At 56.1% G+C, this 19,287-nt stretch overlaps 1 protein-coding gene across 2 annotated transcripts in view; it reads left to right on the top strand.

Annotated features, from left to right (window-relative positions):
* The window catches only part of CACNG4 (calcium voltage-gated channel auxiliary subunit gamma 4), a 58,765-nt gene that overhangs the window by 25,635 nt on the left and 13,843 nt on the right, over positions 1–19,287 (top strand). Inside the window, exon 1 of one of the 2 annotated variants that reach the window (XM_040452164.1) lies at positions 10,356–11,957. The exons of the other annotated variant lie outside the window; for it this stretch is intronic. Coding sequence (XP_040308098.1) covers positions 11,795–11,957 — 163 coding nt within the window. The 5' untranslated portion in view covers positions 10,356–11,794. Of the gene's footprint in view, positions 1–10,355; positions 11,958–19,287 lie in introns of those variants that run through there. 2 annotated transcript variants of the gene reach the window in all.

Below are 19,287 nucleotides of genomic sequence, written 5' to 3'. Positions count from 1 at the left end.
ATTATGTCAAATGAGAAAGTCCCCCAACTACACAAAAGGGACCCGGCCCTGCCCACCACCATGCCCACCATTCTCAGACAGAGAACACAGCTTGAAGCAGCCTGCCTCCCACAGGTGGAGGGGGAGGGGGTCAGATAGGAACCACCCACGGGAGCCCCTCTGAGGCATCCCAAGGCTCCCGGAGATGTAAAGGCCATCGGTCTGGCAGGAGGCTTCTTGAAAAGGTAACAAAGTGGGAGGGGGCTACGGTGTTCCCATTTCTTTCTCTGAACAAGATCAACCCCGGGGCCTAGGACCCCTGGCCTGAGTGCGCCCCAAGGCAGACTCGTCGTGATGCTTAAGAAGCTTCAGTCCCTCCCTTGCACGGCTGCTTCCTTTGCCTCATTTTGTGTGTCCTTTTTCTTTAGGGGGGCCTGTCTCATTGCACAAACTTCAGGGCCCAACAAAAACTGCATCTGTTCCTGATAGGACTGTAGACGTAAACATCACCCAAGCAGGACTTCTCAGGTAGAAGGGGTCCCTGTCTGGGGAGCACTGAGAGGCCCTTTATGAAAGAAAGTACAGGGGCCCAGAATGTAACGCAGACGTCTGTGGGTAGCCCGCTTCCTCCAGCAGGTCTCCCTGAATCGAGCTGTATGGGGACAGAGACAGAGAGCTTCTGGCATTGAAACAGAGCTGGTGTCTAAGGGCAGAACGGGGGATCCAAGCTAAAGCCCGTCTGCTGATCCTACAACCTCGCTCTCCCCAGGCCAGGGAGGGTGTCCCCCAGTAAGGACTGTGAGAACGTTTCCTTTCCTTACTTTATTCTCTGGCCCCCCAGACAGCTGGAAACGCACTACTCAGGCTGACCTTTCAGCCTCCAGCCAGTCATCCTGATCCATGTCAAGCAAACACAGCCCCCCCCCCCACCAAACCTGGCTGCCTCTGGGCTCCCCCGAAGGAAATCCCAGAGGGAACGCCCACCTCCACCTCCAGCATGCCCACCGGGGCTTGATTGACTGTCGGGGAGCCCGTGCCCGCCCACGGGGGGGCCCTGCAGGCCAACTGCCTGGCCTCACTGACTCGGAGGAGGCCGGCTGGCTCCGGTTGTGTGGACCCGAGGCCCGAGGCGGGGGTGGTCCAGCACCACACCAGGGCTCGACATTTGCAGAGAGGTTCGCTCTCATTTATTAATGAGCTTTGGCAGTGGCCCTGTGAATTAGGGCTCAGTTGGAGATGTGGGCTCTGAGAGGCTGGCACAAAGGCAGCTGGAAGTAAAGCCTATGCATGTGGGGGCAGAAGGCAGCTTCTCACCCCTGCTGGGGCTGCTCTGGGCCCCTGTGACAGGTGCACACCTGTCCCTCCACCTTCTCCCCGTCGCCGTCCCACCCACATGCCTGTCCACACACGCACAGGCTGACACATCCGGTCATTCAGGGACATTGGTGTCTTGAGTCGGGGGCTGAAGTTGGTACAGTGCTTCTCCCGGAGGGCAGACACGGAGAGAAGGCCCGCCAGGCACAGTGCCGAGGGCTCGTGCTTCACCTAATCCTCACCTCGGAGGCAGGTCCTGCGGTTATCCTGGCCGTTCAAAGCAGGGAAACGAGGCACAGAGGGGTTGAGCGGTCCACCAGATCTGAACAATCCATAACGGACTCAGCTGACTGCTAAATTGGCCCCCAAGTGGCCCAGTCCTGCTGACCACTGAGCGGGGTGTCGTATAAGTAAAAAACTTGCACTTTGGAACCAGATAAGTGAGTTCAAATCCTGGTCCTCTCCCCAGCTTCTTGGAGCCTCAGTGTCCTCCTCTGTAAAATGGGCACAAGCAATAAATATAAGGGCAACATGGCATGGTACCCGCACAAATTCACTCTCAGCTGCCCCTTCCCTCCCTCTTGGAGGGTGACTGGTGGGCAGGTCGCCAGCGAAAGAGTGAAACGTCCAGGGTGGGGATGGGGGTAAGGAACGGGGAGCCATGGCATTGACGTGAGGAGGGCTGGAACAATTGGCTGCCTGGATCACCCACAAATCCGTGGCCTTGTGAATGAAGATGGAGAGAGCCACCTTGCACAGTGCGATAGACTCCGTGCAACATTCTTTATTTCTCTTTAACAAATTTCCCCTGGGCCAACTTCAATTCAGGTTTGTTCCGGTATCTAAAGGTATAAAGCCTATAACTCAGAGCCATTAGAGGTAAAATATTCAGGCCTCCACGGACACAGTGCTGGCTCCCGGCCACGGCTTGCGCCGCTGACCCAGGTCCCGGCGCCTCAACAAGCCTCCTTTTCCAGCTGTGGTTTGAAGCCCCGGAAATGCGGTCCTGAGCTGCTGTCCGCAGACAGGGAGAGGTTCTGCCGGGGAATTGGATCTCAACAGGGAGGAAAAATGGCTTACTGAATAATGAAAGCTTTGCCATCACACGGCAGTGGCTTCCCAGGGTGCCTGAGGAAGCGCAGACTTTTTAGCTCTGGCTAAGAAAGGGGGAGGGGCGGGGGGACGACAGGCTCAGACTCGTGCAGGCGTCGACCCTGCGAGGGCTCTTGAGCCCACACCTCCGCTTGCCGGCATCTTCTCTGGGATGGGCCGCACTTCTTCTGAAACATCACGACCGGGAATTTATGGCCGTGTGTGTGGTGTTGCAAAGGGGGTCCAGGCGGGCCTCTGGGTTTCTCCTTTCGTTGCTATCACTTCAGCCTGTTTCATGAGGCAGCAATCTTTACTTTGGTTCTAAGAGTTGGGTAAAATGGAACTTGTCTGACAGCCGGTCACGCTGGGTCCCCAGCTGTGGTTCTCAGACCGTGGCCCAGGGATTCGCCTCTAGATGGGTTGTATCTGTCATATTACAATCGGCTCATGCTTCCAAGATTGGTTGACTTGGGAGAGTTGATGAGAAGGAGCGACCGTTGCTAGACCTGTCGGTGCCTTGCGGCTTCGTCATTGGGCCCTCTGTGCCCTTTCTGGGAATTTTCACCCGCTGGTGGGCAGGACAGATGGGAGGGTGAAGCAGGTGTTGTCTCCACCTTTCCCGCGTGGGCGTGGAACCAGTGGGCCAGGAGAGGGCAGTGACTCCTCCTGCCCTGTCCCCAGTCCCACAGCAACCCCCTTTGGAAGAGGAAGTTCAGTGCCATTCAGCCACCATGGATCAAGCAGACTTGAGCTTGAGATTCTCAGTCCCGTGTCACCAGGTCACCCCGGCAGGTGACTTTGAGGGAGGCAGCGACAGGGGTACCAGTTAAGAGAAAGGACACGCAAACCCGAACCAGGGCGGGTCATGTGGATGGAAGGGAGGGATGGGTCTGAAGCAAGGGGCAAGACTGGCTGAAATGCAGGTAGGGGAAGAAGAGGGAGGAGCCGAGGCGCCTTCCAGCGAGGACCCCCCAGAGGGCGGGGACAACAAGACAGGGGGAGGAGGCAGAGGGCTACCAAGGGCGGGATGAGAGTTGGAGTGTGAGCCATGCCATCCAGGTGGGGGTGTCCACTGGGCGGTTGGCCGCTGAGTCTGGAATCGGGGAAGGTGTGGCCTGGGGAGTCACAGTCTACAGAGAGTAGGAGGTCACCGGGGGTGTAGGACAGACAGGACATGGGGGCAGGCAGAAGGTGGGCACCCCGTGCAGGGCGGGGAGCAGGAGGAGCCCATGGACGAGAGCGAGAAGGACAGTCAGAGGAAAGTTGGGAGGGTGCGTGGAGTGCCCCCCCAGTCCCGCTGCTTGCCTCGGGCTCCGTTTCCAAGTCCGTCGCTTCCGCGGGGCAGTCCACACATCCTTCTCCGCCCAGGCTCTGCCTGCCCTCCCGGCCGAGCTCTTCGGCACACATTCCCAAGGAGACACAGCCAACGTGTTGGTCGGTCCATTTGGGTGCCCCGCGTGGCATGTGCAGAAGGTGGTGAGAAGGAGGTGCTCCCGAGATGGCCCAGGTAGCTCATGGAACATTCCATCAGACGGAGTAGGACTCCCTCCGCCCCTGCGTTGCCATTGCCAGCAAGTGCCGGAACGTACTTATGGTCTGGAATGGTGGTACAGCCGGGCACGGAGGCACGCGGGCTCCGAAGCCTGGGTTCTAATCCCAGCTCTGCTGTTACGATTCGGGCAGGCCCCAGGCAAGTCCCTTAACCTCTCAGGGCCTCGGTTTGTTTCATCTGGAAAATGGAGCGGATGAGAATAGCAGCACCCACGCGGGAGGACGACAGGAGGACTAACCGAGTTAAATCATAAAGCGCTTGGGGCAGTGAGATCCTCCGTAAGCACTGGCTGCTCGCGGTGAGTGGTCACTATTGTAGCAATGGCAGTAGTTAGCGTGGGAGCAGCTGCTGACCCCAGAGGGGCTCCCCTCTGCAGACTTTGGTCCTGTGACCCTCGCCCATCTCCGCAGACTGGCAAGAAACCAGGGCACCTGCGCACCGTTAGGATAGAGGGGCCTCCAAGTTCAGGCTGGCAGGCGGGCCGGCCTCCGCAGAGAGGGCTTTGTTCAGAGGAATTAGGGAGAGGGCCGGCCCCTCGGCCCCAACTGACTTTCAGTGGACCTGGGAAGGGATGGTGGGCGATAGATTTAGAAGCCCCTGTAGGTGGCATGGAATTGGTGATGTGCAAACACACTGAGTGTCTTCCCAATCAGGTGACGAATGTGGTTCCTCGACACCTGCCTCCACCCGGCCTCGCCCTGGGCTCCGGGCGAGCAGAATCCTGTTGCGAGCTGGGGCCTCTTCTCTCTCTTTGTGTCTTTTCCCAGCATTTCTCTTGCTTAATGGCGAGAAGCTGGGGTATGGCTTCCCATTGACTTTGATCCTCCCCATAAACGGTCTGCTTGACTCACGATGACGATGACGGTTGTTCTGTTCTCTTCCTCGAGGTGGGGTATGGGGGGGGGTGGTGGAGGGTGGTTCCTCCAACCTAGTGAGCACCTAGCTCACAGCAGCCCCGTCCCAGCCCACCAACACCCCCCTCGTGGGTCCTGCTGTGCCTCGGAGGTAGGGAAGCTAACTTTTATATTGTATTATATGCTTTTTTTCTTTTCCATGCAAACGAAAGCCCCAGGCCTTAGCTCCCGACCTCCTGGAGGAAGCTGAGGCTGATGGAACTGTGCCTGGGAATGAAAGGGCCCCTGCTCTGGATGGGTGTGGGCGTGGCCTCTGGGACTGACCCTGGAGGACCAGTGAAGGCTGGGGGCCAAGTCTCCCAAGCCAGGGCTGTTTTCCAGAGGGGATCACTGGTTAGTCTGAAGATGGATAAGAATGGGGGCCCAGATTAGCCTTGGGAAATCCTTCTTCTCTGCCCCAAGTCAGCGGGTGACCTCGAGTGAGGCTCCTGTCCCAGAGCCTGGATTCCAGCTGGCCTCCTTGCCTCCACTCTGCCCTCCAACCCTGGAGAGAGGCAGACCTCCCTCTAGAGCAACCTTATTACGTCTGATAACTGGTTGTACACTTTTCAGCTGTCCCCTGCGGCCCCCAGGCCCAACCACCTGCCATCTCCTCCCCATCACCTCCACCTCCAGCCACATATGTAAGCCTCCGTGTATCTCCCCAGACATGCCCTGACCTCCCCATGGGCCTCGGCCGTGCAGGCCCCTCTGTCTGCAGTGTCTACCCTGCCTTTCTTCTTGCTGAATCCTCCTTCAGGGCTCAGCTGCAGGGTCAGTGCCACAGGCAGCTTCCCTGACTCTGCTTCCCTGATTCTGGCTCACTCCCCGCCGTAGTCCGGTGCCCAGCCTGGCATAGGGCGGGCTCTTGGAACGTGGGTATAGACCCGAACTGAGGAGAACTGGATGGCCGTGAATACTCAGCTTCTCTTCCGGGACCTGAGGGCCCCGCACAGGGGGGATGGAATTGACATACTCTCTCTGGCTCCAAAGAGAATGGAAGGGACGGGGTCCAAAATTAGAGAAGCCCTTCCTGGAAAGCTGCCAGGCAGGACGTCCAGTGCTCTGGGGGTTGGGGACAAAGGGACAGGCCACCAGCTATGCCTGATTAGCCCCAGGCACTCTGAGGCCTGTCTAAGCCCACGACTTGGTGCATCCTCACCGAGTAACCTGGAAGCACCAGGGTTCCAGCAAGTGAGGGAGAATTTCAACCTGATGCCCTGGGCCACAGGCGCTGGAGGCAGTGAGACAGGTCTTAAAAACTGGGTCTCAATCTGGCTTCTGGTGCCCAGGATGAGCTGTTCCCCCAGCACCCAGGATACTCTGTGTGCTCCCGGGAGCCTGCCCCACAAACCTGCTCACTTGCACCATCAGAAAATGCTGGTGAGGGGCGCCTGGGTGGCTCAGTCGGTTAGGCATCCGACTTTGGCTCAGGTCATTGTCTCATGATTCGTGAGTTTGAGCCCCACGTCGGCCTCTGTGCTGACAGCTCAGAGCCTGGAACCTGCTTTGGATTCTGTGTCTCCCTCTTTCTCTGCACACCCCCCCCCCCCCCGCCCTGCTCTCGCTCTCTCTCTCTCAAAAATAAATAAACATTTTAAAAAAAGAAAAGAAAATTCTTGTGGCCTGGCAGCTGTGTGCCCTCCAGGATGCCGGCTCTCTCTGCCTCCCATCTTTTTTTTTTTTTTTTTTTTAATTTTTTTTTTTCAACGTTTTATTTATTTTTGGGACAGAGAGAGACAGAGCATGAACGGGGGAGGGGCAGAGAGAGAGAGGGAGACACAGAATTGGAAACAGGCTCCAGGCTCTGAGCCATCAGCCCAGAGCCTGACGCGGGGCTTGAACTCACGGACCGTGAGATCGTGACCTGGCTGAAGTCGGACGCTCAACCGACTGCGCCACCCAGGCGCCCCTACCTCCCATCTTTCCTCTGTCCCTTGCCCTGTTCTCAAACAGGAGAGGGAGGCAGGGTGGCACAGTGATGGGAACTCTGGTGCCAGGGTCAGATAGGAACAGAGCCCTGGCTTGGCTGCTTGGGGCTCTGTTACCTCTGGCAGTTACTTGCCCTCTCAGAGCCTTGGCTTCCTCATCTGTTAAATGGGTTCATAGGAGCTCCTACTCCATAGGTTATTTCAAGGCTTTAATGAGAAAAAAATGGGAAACCCTTAGCACAGGGTTTTGCAGGGGGGTGGGTGCTCAACTGAGGCCAGCCCTTTTCAGTCTGGAGACAACTTCGTTGTAATTTGGTAACGGGGCTAGGAGAAAACAGAGTCACCGAGTCAGGAAGGTTTTGTTCATTTTGAAAACTGCAATAGCATACATATACGCAGACAAGGGAGAATCCACGTGAGTCCTGATAGGAGATAAACCTGGCCCGATTCCTTCTAGTAGGGCCAGAGCTGTCTCTTTACCACTAGAGCAGAGCTGAGTATAACAGCTCGCATGTTTTAAACACTTACAGTGTTCCTGGCACAGTTTGAAGACTGCATTAACTTGTTTACTCCCCCCGACAGCTCTCTGAAGATGTCCCCATTTATGATCCCCTTTCACAGATGGTAACAATGAGGCACAGGGAAGCGAATGTGCACCCAGAATCACGCAGCTGTGTGACAGAGCCAGGACTAAAACCCAAGCCGAAGGATTTCATAACCTACCGTCTCTGTGGTATCTGGTCACAAGATGATCAACAGTAGGGCATGGAAGGGGCGCCTGGATGGCTCGGTCCATTAAGCGTCCGACTTCAGCTCAGGTCCTGATCTCACGCTCCATGGGTTCAAGCCCTGCGTCGGGCTCCGTGCTGACAGTGCAGAGCCTGGAGCCTGCTTGGGATTCTGTGTCTCCCTCTCTCTTTGCCCCTCTCCCGTTCGTGCTCTGTCTCTGCTTCTCAAAAAGAAAGAAATGCTAAACATTTTTAGAAAACATTAGCAGCGCATGGAGCACTACGTTGAGAAGAATGTAGACTGTGATCAGGGGAGAAAAGTACTGTGATTGATTAGCAGTGCCTGCCATGGACTTGAGAAGGGAGGACCCAGCTCTGTGCGGACCACCTCCTCATCACGAGCCCTGGCATCGTTGACTGGGAAGGATCATTCTGTGATGCAGGGGCTGCCCTGCACATCATAACATGCCTAGTCGCCTCCCTGGCCTCCTGGAAACTACCCGCCAGTTTCCAGTGGCACTGAGCTCCCCCAAATTACAACAATCAAAGCTGTCTCCAGACATGGTCCCCTGGGGGGCAGAGTAGATCCCGGTTGAGAACCTTTGCATTACAGCAGGCAGCGGGGATGGGCAAAAGAGCACCGAACTCAGAGTCAAGAGAACAGAGTTCTAGGCTTGCCCGTCACCAACCAGCCCATCACCATAGCAACAGCCCTTTGCCTCCTCAGGTTTCAGGTTCTTTTTTTTTTTTTTAGGTTTCAGGTTCTTAATGTGTCCAGTGTATGGGATGAAGTAGATGGTCCGAACGATCCCTTCTAGAAGTTTATGATTCCCCGCTCTGATTCTCCTTCCCTCTCCCAGGCCCTTCAATTAAAACCCTCAGGTTATTGGAGCATAACTTTCCAGAAATCTGCAGAGGCAAACCAACGGAAAGGCCTGGAATCTGCAGAGAGCTGTTTCACCCCCCTTGGAGCTCCGTATTTGCTCCTCATTAAAAGAAAGAAAGAGAGAAAAAAAATAAACAAACAAACCCTGAACCTCGGTACTGAGATTTCATCCAGGCAGCAGTTACGAAGCATGTACGAGTAGAAAAATCACAGAGACCCTAACTGAACCCCTTACTTCCCTGTGTTAGGAGAGAAAACGAGCTATTGGTTGGGGAAATCTCCCTGCCCTGTTCAATTATGAATCTCGGCAGGAAGCCTGGAAAATCCCGGCCCGCCCTGGAGCGAAGGGTTGGAGGAGGCGTGAGGCTGGCGCTTGGGTTCTTGAAGAACTCACCAAGTGACGGGAGAGATTCGGGATGGCGCGGGAGGGAGGCCAGGCTCCCATTTCCTGCCAGAGGGCCAGGGTGCGGGGGCAGGTGGAGCCTGGGGGCCCAAGAGCCATCTCTGGGGTCCTCAAAAAAGGCTTATGGGGGAGGAGACTTTGCTCCAGGGCTTGGTTTATTGGCCACCAGTAGGTAGGAGGAGACACCACCATTTGTGGGGAACCTTCTGCGTGGTGGCCTCACGTGGTCTCCTTTCCTTATTCCTCATGGCAACTGTGTGAGGTCCACTATCCCTGCTTTATAGATGAGGAAACACGGATGCCGTGTAATTAACTGGGCTGATGAGGGTTCTCCCAGGGGACTGAGGCCTCGAGAGGCCGAAGTTCACAGGACACACGACTCCCACCTGGCAGCATGGGGCCCGGCCTTCGGCATTCCTGTCTGCCGACGCGTGTCCCTCCTGTCCCCTGGGCTCTCTGGTCTCCCAGGAGCCTGCGCTCCTTTTCGTGTCTTGCCAAAGCATTGCACGCTTACCCAGAAGAATGAAGAGTGACCGGCCCCCGGAGCCCACAAAAACTGGGTTGGAATCTCTTTCCCCCGATGAAGGCGCAGTTGGCTGGGGGTTGGGATTCTCTTGGTTGCAGCCACAGAAACCAACTTCTTCCGGCTGCCTCCCCAAAGAGGACTTTATTGGATGTAAAGGGTCCAAGGGATTGAGGCGGTTTAACAGCAGGCCACTGAGGACACCCTGTTCGTGAGCTCCCCAAGGTCTCTTGGCCCCTGGGTCTCCTCTGCTTTTGATCCCAAATCCAGACTCTCAAAAGAGCTTCTCACTGGCCCGGCTCTTGGGCCAACTGTGTGCCCAGGATTTCCGGCCGGGGACAGAGCCATCCAGCGTGGCCACCGAGGAGAACTCTGTGTGAGGGACCCATCTCAGAGAAAGACACCTTCCACAGGTACTCTCCGGAGGTACATCACAGCCTCGGGATGGGCTCAGCGCCAGGCACGTGGCCCACCCTTCCTGTCCCCATCCTCCCCCACCCCGAGTCACTGCCCAGCTGTGCAAGCCCCAAGATCCTTAGAATCCAGGTCTAAAGAGCGGCCTCAGTTTACCAGAGTAACTTTGCTCTCCGGGTCCCTGGTTTACAGAGACAGGGTGTGAGGGCAGTGGGAACCCCACTGCCTGGGGGAAGGAGCGTGAAGCGGAGCCCAGCAGGCACTGAACGGGAGTCTCGCCCCGTCGAAACAGGTGCCGTCTTCCTTCCGTTGCCGACGACCAGAGGGACTTCTGTCACAAATGCGCCACCGGCCCCGCTTCCACACCCTGCTACTCCTGGGAGACACCCTTTTGGACCTCGCAGCTCACCTCGCCTGTGACATGGAGGAGGAAGAGGCGTCTTGGAGACAGAGCCCCACGCCCCTGCCCCTGCCGCCGCCATCTGTTACGCAGATGAGAGCCGAGGGAGGAGGCCCGTCCGGGTCCAAGTTGCTGTGCAAGCCGTTCTTCTCGGTCGGAACCCGTCACCCCTCGACGTGGCTCTCTCCTTGTGGCCCACGGTGGGCGAGGGGCGAGGCAGGCGGAGGCCCGGGTCCCCCAACGGCCTCCCCGCCTCAGGCTCCTGGCAGCTGCAGGAAGCTGTGAGTTGAGGCCAGAGTTTAAATGCGTCCCTCCTCACAAGGCGTCAATGTGAAGGGAGCATGAAGGGGAGCCTATTACCCCCTGGGGAGCGGAGCCTGCACTCCCCCAGCAGCTGGGCCCGTCTGGGAGGCACAGGAGACCCCCCTAAGGGGCCCCTGGGCCGGGGCGCGAGCCTAACAGGTCACCGTCCAGCCAGCCAGGCGGGAAATAAGATCACAGACACGCAGAGCCTCCAGGGACCCGGGCTCCCTGAATTAGTCAGGAGGAGGCCTGCTCCAGCTGCACGAAAGCTCCCAGGGCCGCCTCGGCGCCCACGGCGTGAGACCCAGTCCCCTCACGGGGGTGATGCAGACACCTCCATGACTGGAGCCCCGCCTACCCTTTTCAGCCTCAGTTTCCCCTCACCATGTGCGCTTTCTTCCAGAAGCTCACTCCCCGGAGCTGTCCCAGACACCCCATCCAGCACGTCTCTTTAATCCTTTGAAACTCCATCAACCGCCCCCCCCCCCCCCAACTTCCCTCATAGCACATGTCACCGGCTCGCTTGCTTCCGGGTGATGTATGCACTCACCTCCCCGGCTGGGCTGTAAGTTCTTGCCAGCAGGAGCCACGTCTTTGGGCTCCCACGGGGCCTGGCCTCAATCCACGAATACTGAGTTAAAAGAAAGGATGGGCAAAGGGTCGAATGGACGGACCAGGTCTCCGTCAAAGGAAAGATCCCGAACGGATCCTGTAGGCGCAAGGAGGCACCCGCGATGACTCTGAGCTAAGGCTGTGGAAAGAAGGAAGAGCATGTGTGAAATGTGCCCCAGGCACTGGTGGCAGGTGTCATGATGCCCAAAGAGACTGCCCAGGCTCTGAATCCCAAGCACTTGGCCGTGGAGAGGACACGGAAGGCTCGGGTCCGGTCTGAAGACAACCCCGAGAAACTATATATTTGCCCTCAACATCACCAGGATGTATCCTTCTCAAAGTGCTTTGGCCCACATGGGTCTCATCGGGCCTCACTCTGGCTCTGAAAGATCATAAAAGTATTTCTCCAGTTTCCGGATGAGGAAGAGCTTTCCCGACATCCACTCGGCAGCCCAGGTCAGGTCATCGATGAAGCGCTCTCTGGACTCCTCGTTCAGACCTCTCCCCTCAGTCGTAACTGCCGACGTTAACTGGAAAGCTCCGGGATGGCAGAGGTCACATCCGCCTTGTTCTCTTCTTGTGCTGCTGTTGCAGCGACCGAAACCCACCCGAACGGGTAGTGCCTTCAACATGATCGAGGTGTATTTGTCGCTCATGTCACAGTTCAAGGTGGACAGTCCTCTTAGCTTTCCTCCACAATCGGGTTCGGGGACTCGAGCCCTTTCCGACGCGTGGAGCCACGTGTGACTGGTGGGGAAGGGGGTATGGAGATGGAGGGCTGCACCCACTTCTCCAGAGATTTGTCCAGAAAGGGCACACGCATCACCATCGCTCACACCCCATTCACCGGCTCGGTCACGCGGCCGCATCTGACTGCAAAGGACGCCGAGGAAGACGGGGCGGCCCTGCATCCACTAAAAAGAGGACGTGAGTTTTTTGGCGAGCAGACACTCCTGCTTCCGAGGGTCCAGCACCCAGCACGTAGCAGGTGCTCACTAAACACAAGCTGGATGAAGAAACGGAAGGTCATGGTGGCTTAAGGGGGTCTCACGGAGAGCCACTCACAAGCTGGGGGGCGGGGGCACCCCCAGGAAAGTCCAGTCCAGCCCACGCTGCCTCTTCAAGCCTGCAGTTGCTCTCCGGGAGCCCATAAAGTGGTTTCCCAACAGCCCGCCTCGCTGCAGCTGGAGAGAGGCCAATGCGTGGGAGGACACCAGAGCGTGCCAAGTGGGAAATCACAGCCATCGGGAGGGTTCTCTGGAGACACAGTCGTGGAGGTGGAAGAAATCAGGAGAGAAGTTTGGGGGGGGGGGGGGATCAAGGGAGCCGAGGTGGGGAAAGTGAGGAGCTTGCGGGGGAGAATTCAGATTCCGATGTGGAAGTCCTACCCCCAGTACGTCAGACCTTATTTGGAGGTAGGGTCTTTATAGAGATAATCAAGTTATAATGGGGTCACGAGCATAGGCCCTAAACCGTATGGCTGCCATCTTTGTGAAATTTGGGCCGCCTGGGCGGTTCTGTCGGTGAAGTGTCCGACTTCAGCTCAGATCACGATCTCATGAATCGTGGGTTCAAGCCCCGCCTCAGGCTCCGCGCTGACAGCTCAGAGCCTGGAGCCTGCTTCGGATTCCGTGTCTCCCTCTCTCTCTGTGCCCCTCCCCCCCTCAAAAATAAACAAACAAACATTAAAAACCATTTTTTTTTTTTTTTAAGAAAAGGGTAAATTTGGAGACACACTTGCACACGGAAAAGACTGTGTGAAGCTGAAGGCAGAAATCAAGGTGATGCCTCTACAGGCTAACTGCCAAGATGGCTGCCAACCGCTGACGCTGGGTGGGGGGCCCAGAATGGATTTCCCTCAGAGCCCTCTCCTACCTTGGCCTTCTGGCTTCCAGCACTGAGAGACGGTGAACTTCTGTTGGTCGGGCCCCCCAGCTTGCGGTACTCTGTTACAGCAGCCCCGGGAATGGGAACACACTGCCCTTCCAGGCTGGCATGATGGTGCCCAAGTCACTTCCGGCCGGACCTCTGGTCCCTCCCTCATCTGCACACACATCCAAGGACGGGAAACAGGGCCTCCCCAAATGAAGTGCACTGCTTGCATGGCCCTATGCAGCCTCCTTTCTCCACCCTTCGCCACCCTCACCCCATGCGCCTCCCTTCCGGAGTGGCCGTTGCCCACCAGGGGTCACCCCCCTGGGGACCGTGCAGTAAAGCCCCATCTCCTCAGCTTTTCCCGCGAGACCCCCACACCCAGTTCCGGCCTCTTCTGCCTCCGCCTCCCCCACTGCTGCTTGCCACCCAGACCACACCGTCTGAGGTTCCAGAACCTAAGGCTGGCCTCCCTGCACCCCTTTGCCCCTCTCTGTGCCTTTGGCTTGTGCTGTTCACCAAAGCGTCTCCCGTGTACATATCAGTGCACCTCAAAAATCCTAGCCTTGGGGCGTCTGGGTGGCTCAGTCGGTTGAGCGACCGACTCTGGATTTTGGCTCAGGTCATGATCCCAGGGTTGTGGGATCGACGAGCCCCAAGTGAGGCTCAGTGCTGAGCGTGGAGCCTGCTTAAGACTCTCTCTCTCTCCCTCTCTCTCTCAAATAAAAAAAAACCCCAAAATCCCAGCCTTAACCAAGCTCTGCCCCCTGCTACCACCGCCCTGACTGGTCTAGGGCCCTGGGTTACCCTGCCTCCAGCCCGAGCGGCCCACCCTCCGGCCTCAAGTATCAGCCGGTGCCTTTCGCCCCAAAGTCTAGGAAAACAAGTTGTCTTGCCACCAGAGGTCTGGGATGGGGACCCGCACTTTCACATCATGCTCCAACCAACCAGAACTAGTTGTAGCTCTGAGGACATACCGCTTCCTGCCTCCAGAGTGAAGGAGGCAAGGACATGGACCCTGAAGCTGGGCGGCCCTGGTTCGAATCCCAGCTAGGACACTTAGTAGCAAATGGTCTTATCTTCTCTACCTCGCGGGGTTACTCTGACGATGGACTGAGTTAATAAACGACAGGTACTTGAGTTAGTGCCGGGCACCTGATCGGGGTTAAGTAAATCCTTGCTGCTATTCTTAAAAAAAGGATAATACTCCTTTTTTATCCGTGAGGATAATACTCTTCCCCACCTCCCCGCCCATCAGCCTGGCCAAAGCCTTGCCTCCCCTCCGCTCTCCACTCCCTTCCCGAGGTCCTGGGTCCTTTCCGGAAAGGCCTGTATCCTCCTGGAAATATACAGCGTTTCCGTCCTACAAGCTGCTCCCGCCCCTTCCCACGGGAATTGGGGTCCGGGCTGGGGGCAGCTTGACCCAGGAAGGCAGGGGCGGCGGGAATGAGGGTGCCGTGCCATCCTGTGTCTGAGCAGCCCTGCAGGGACATCTAGGACCCCGCACTCGACCCCCCGACCCCAGCTTTGAGCCCAGCCATAACTTCAGGACAGAAGCCTACAAGCCAGGCGCCTCTGATCACCTCCCCTGCCTTCCAGCCCATTGCCACCACCCGAAACAATACTAGTGGTCATTTCTCTTATCTTCTTGTGTCGTCGGTGCCCCAGGACCTTGCTCCGTGAGGGCGAGGACGTTGCCTCACTGAGACCTTGCGGCTCAGTGAATTTGTCCGGCACAACAGCGTCCTCGGTGAAAATACCGTTGGGGGACGAATGGTGCAGAAAAAGCCCCACTCGGCACCCCCGTCCGCGTGCCCCTTGTGCTGGATGTTCACAGCCCTCCTGTCGTTGGGCCCAAAGGGGCCTGGCCGTGTCAGGCCGCCTTCCCGCCTCCCCGGCATCCCTGCCGAGCCAGAGCGGCCGTTTCCACGGCCTGGAGATCCCATCGCCTGTGGCTTGGGCGTCAGGACACCGCTTCCCTGAAGCCCACCCCGCCTTCTTGGTTGCCGTGGGGCTGCCCGTCCTCATCTGTCCCGGGGCGACAGACCAGCAGCCCACACTGCATTAGAAGTGCCTCCCGCGCTTGCTGAGGGGTCTTGGAAAGGGAGCGGCAGGGATGCGACGCCAAGGAGGTGGATCCCAGGGGCCGCCGCTCTGCCTCGTGCACACCAGGCCTCGTCTCTAAAAGGGAGCAAAGAAGACTCACCAGCAGAGGCCGAATGCTTGGTGGCTCGGGACTGGGCATCTGCAGTGAGGCTGGCCTTCCAACATCGCTCAGCCTCTTCCTCCCGTCTTCAAAGCAGCGACGTGGCGAAGATGAAATGGGCTGATGCACAGAACGCGCTCAGCACTGGAACGTCTTTCTCCTTGCCTGAGCCCAGGGCTTGCGTGCTGGCGGTGCGCCTTGGGCGACGGTCCTAGGGAGAGGGCACGGGGGACGGCTGGGGAGGGCGGGACGGACACAGAGAAAGCCGGTGCCCGGGGCGTCCCTGAGCTGACCGTCACTCGGCCGGGTCCTGCGGGGAGCCGCCCCAGAAAGCAGGTGGGACGGACCCCAAGGTCGGGAGACGGGCACATCCGTCCGCCAGCTGCCATCTTCCTGCTCCCAGGTTACCCTGGGCAGGGGGCTCACCCCTCGATCTTCCAGCTCTCCGTGGGGGCGTGCAGTGCAGCTCCCCCCACAGGCAGCCGACCCAGGGCCCAGGGCGAAAAGCAAGGAATAACCGGTGTGGCTGAATCGAGGTGCCAGCAGGAGACGCCTGCCCAGAGCTGGTCAGAGACGGGCGGACAAGTGGGGGGTGGGGCAAAGGGTGTCTGTGCTCTCAACGGTGTGTCCGTGGCTGCTTCAAGCGTTGGCGACGATCGGATGAAGTCAGACTTCTGGAAAATGCTTTGCAAGCGATCAAGGAGCACGCGAATGATCAGTGGCGCCCTCTACCATTCTTTTGTCTGGGATTCCCCTAATTACAAGAGGCCTCTGGAGTGGCCCGTGACAGAGGCTTATGTCAGATGCTAGCATTCCTGAAATGACTCTGTGGTGACCTACGCCTCCTGCGTTGCCTGGGACTTTCTGCGGTTTCAGCGCCGAGAGTCCCCAAGTCGTGGGGGCCGGTCACCCTCGCTGCAGAGGGGGGCACACCCTGGAAGGAGGGCAGTGGGGATACTCACCGATGAGAGGCGACAATGCCTCCCGCGCCATGCCCACGCCCACGGCTCCCACCCCGCTCAACCCGCTGCCATGTCTGAGCGGATCTGTGGCCAGTTCAGGAGGGCCGTTACGTTTTCGCTAAGAATCAAAGATTCCATTTTTTTTTCCTCCCTTCAATAAGCCCTGATGGTTCGTCCTCAGACATCGTAGGAAACTCGGGGGGCGGCAGGGGGGCACGTAAAGAAGCTAGCTTTAATTCACACATAACCCTATCACCCAGAAATAAAACCCTGGACGTTTTAAGCATATTTCTTTCCAGATGTTTCCTATGCCTTTAGAAATACCTCTCACAAAAGTGGTTTATGATGCCCGTAGACAAAGGGCTATGTTAACATATGCACACACCCCCATATCTTTTCTACACAAAGGAGTCCTAGGATCTCAGAGCAGGAGAGCCTCCCTCCAGCCCAATTCCTGAGTGTTACAGATGAAGAAATAACTGGGGCCACGTGACTAACAAAGCCTCTTCACCCCAGTGGTTTTCCTGACCCTCAGGAGGGAGAGGGCCACCGTGTCTCTGGGAGAACAGGCCGGCGACCCCAGGAGTGGCTCGGGATTCCTGCAATGTGGCCCATTCAGGACATCATAATTAACCACCGTAAATATCACTTAATAGCTAACATGGCAAACAGCCTGCTCACAGGGAGAGAACGCACGTGAAGTGGACTGGAAATGACTTTCTCTCTTCCCTCTCACATCAGCCATTAATTTTCTTCCTATCAGATGCCTTGGGCCAACACAAACAAAACTAAACTTGACAGGGATAAATGTGAAGTCCTTAGGAATAGACACTCCACTCAAGAAAAAACAGGTTGGGGGAACGTGAGTCAGTTCTTGAGGAAAAACTCCTGGGAGCCTGAGTCGACACCAGGTCCCATCAACAGAAGCATAGAGTCCAGAAGAGAGGAGGGGACAGCTCCACTGTGCTCTGAAACATTGGGCTTGGTGATGGCAGCTGTGCTTCTGGGCATCCAGAGTTGGAAGCTGACCCAGAGCAGGGAGCCAAGCTAGAGAAGACATCACTGGAGACATCAGTGAAGACACGATTGAAAGAACTGAAGATGTTGGCTGTGGAGAAGACGTTCATTCAGGGAAAATAACCCAAATTCTTGACTCTGGGGAAGGGAGCAATCTCTTTCACTGTCTGCATACCAAAGACAGGCGGTGCCTTCTTCTCCACAGCCCCCCTTCTTTAGACCGGGGGTGGGGTCAAGCTTCCTGCCTGTTAATAAGGTGTGGCTGGGGAAGCATCTAGTGCCAACTGTTGGCAGCTGATAGGGCATCCCTTGTCCTCAGCTTTGGGCCTCACCTGCCCATCCTGGGCAGTTGGCAAGTAGTTTCGCTTCCATCCGGTAGGACACAATTCTTCCCTTCAGTGATTTGAGGGATGGATGTGGATGGAGTTTTATGGAGGCGGGTGATCTTTCAGGAACTTCAACACTAAAGCTGTTGAAAAATGGAATGCCCTGGCGGGGCGCCTGGGTGGCTCAGTCGGTTAAGCATCCTACTTCGGCTCAGGTCATGATCTTGTGGTCCATGAGTTCAAGCCCCACGTCGGGTTCTGTGCTGACAGCTCGGAGCCTGGAGCCTGCCTCGGATTCTGTGTCTCCCCCCTCGAATAAATAAACATTACAAATTTTTTTTTTTTAATAAGGTCGACATGGGGCGCCTGGGTGGCTCAGTCGGTTGAGTGTCCGACTTCGGCTCAGGTCACGATCTCGCGGTCCGTGAGTTCGAGCCCTGCGTCGGGCTCTGGGCTGATGGCTCAGAGCCTGGAGCCTGCTTCTGATTCTGTGTCTCCCTCTCTCTCTGTCCCTCCCCCGTTCATGCTCTGTCTCTCTCTGTCTCAAAAATAAATAAAAACGTTAAAAAAATTAAAAAAATAAAATAAGGTCGACAGTCGCCTCGTTCAGGGCTCCCCTCCCCCCGGATTCAGTGTGACCTCATCTTAACTTGATTACATCTTCAAGACCCTGTTTCTAACTAAAGGCACATTCACAGGTACCAGTGGTTAGTATTTCAACACATCCTTCGGGGTGGGGTGGGATATAATTCAACCACAGTGATGCCCATGCCTTCAGCGTGTGCGTAAGAGCTGGGTGTGGAAGGAAGGGAGGAGAGAAGAAAGGAAGGGGAAGGAGTTTATTAGAAGAGTGAGACTTGCATGCATGTATTCAATGTATCTCTGAGCACAATTGTATGTACATGTGATCGACAGCGTGTGCAAACAGCCCCAAGAAAGGATTGCACGGTATAGCCGAACTGATACTCCGTAACTATGTCCGTAACTATGGATGGCTATGCAGCCACTGAAAAGAATATGTCTTAAATAACAGGCAATATGTTGGACTACGGCTTACAATTTCTATCCAATGCAAAATATCCCTCCTAAATGTAGAGTTTGATTTCAGCAAAATTGAAGGGACATTTGGAGCCAGGGCATCTGTATGCAAGCTAACAGTTCAAAACCCGAGTTTTGCTTTCCGATGGAATATATAAATATATTTCTTGCCTCATTTCTGCCAAAGCATATTTCTCTTCCACATTATCAGTGTTGGAGCAAGCTTTATTTCCCTAGGCTCTTTAGTATTTCTCTCTAGGGTTTTCAGCAACTGTTGGATGAGTATCAATTTATTTATTTTTTTTATGAAAAATAGACAGAAGTTCGGGCACCTGGGCGGCTCAGCCTAGCATCCAACTTCAGCTCAGGTCACGATCTTGTGGTTGGTGGGTTCGAGCCCCGCATCGGGCTCTGTGCTGACAGCTCGGAGCCCAGAACCTGCCTCAGATTCTGGGTGTCCCTCTCTATCTCTGCCTCTCCCTGGCTTGTGCTCTGTCTCTCATAAATAAACATTAAAAAAAATTTTTTAATACACAAAAGTTTTTTTTTTTTAAGTCCAATCTATAGGCTCTGACCTGGAAAGATTTTTGTATGTGTTGTTAAATGAAAAAAGCAGGTTATGGAGTGAAGGGTGGTGAATAATTCTGTTCAAAAAATAGGGATAGAGCCACCCTTAAAATCCATTTATCGGTCCCTTATAAAACTAACCTCAGCAATTGTACCCCTGGGCATTTATCCCAGAGAAATGAAAATGTCAGGTTCACCCCAAAACGTGTACGTGAATGTTCATAGCAACATTCTTAGAAATAGCTGAACATCACAGGCAGAATCACTAG

This window comes from Herpailurus yagouaroundi, unplaced genomic scaffold (genome assembly GCF_014898765.1).
Source record: "Herpailurus yagouaroundi ecotype Mexico unplaced genomic scaffold, PumYag 206, whole genome shotgun sequence".
Classification (NCBI taxonomy): domain Eukaryota; kingdom Metazoa; phylum Chordata; class Mammalia; order Carnivora; family Felidae; genus Herpailurus; species Herpailurus yagouaroundi.
The sequence above is the reverse complement of the archived record's forward strand: the minus strand, read 5'-3'. Positions and strand labels throughout refer to the sequence as shown.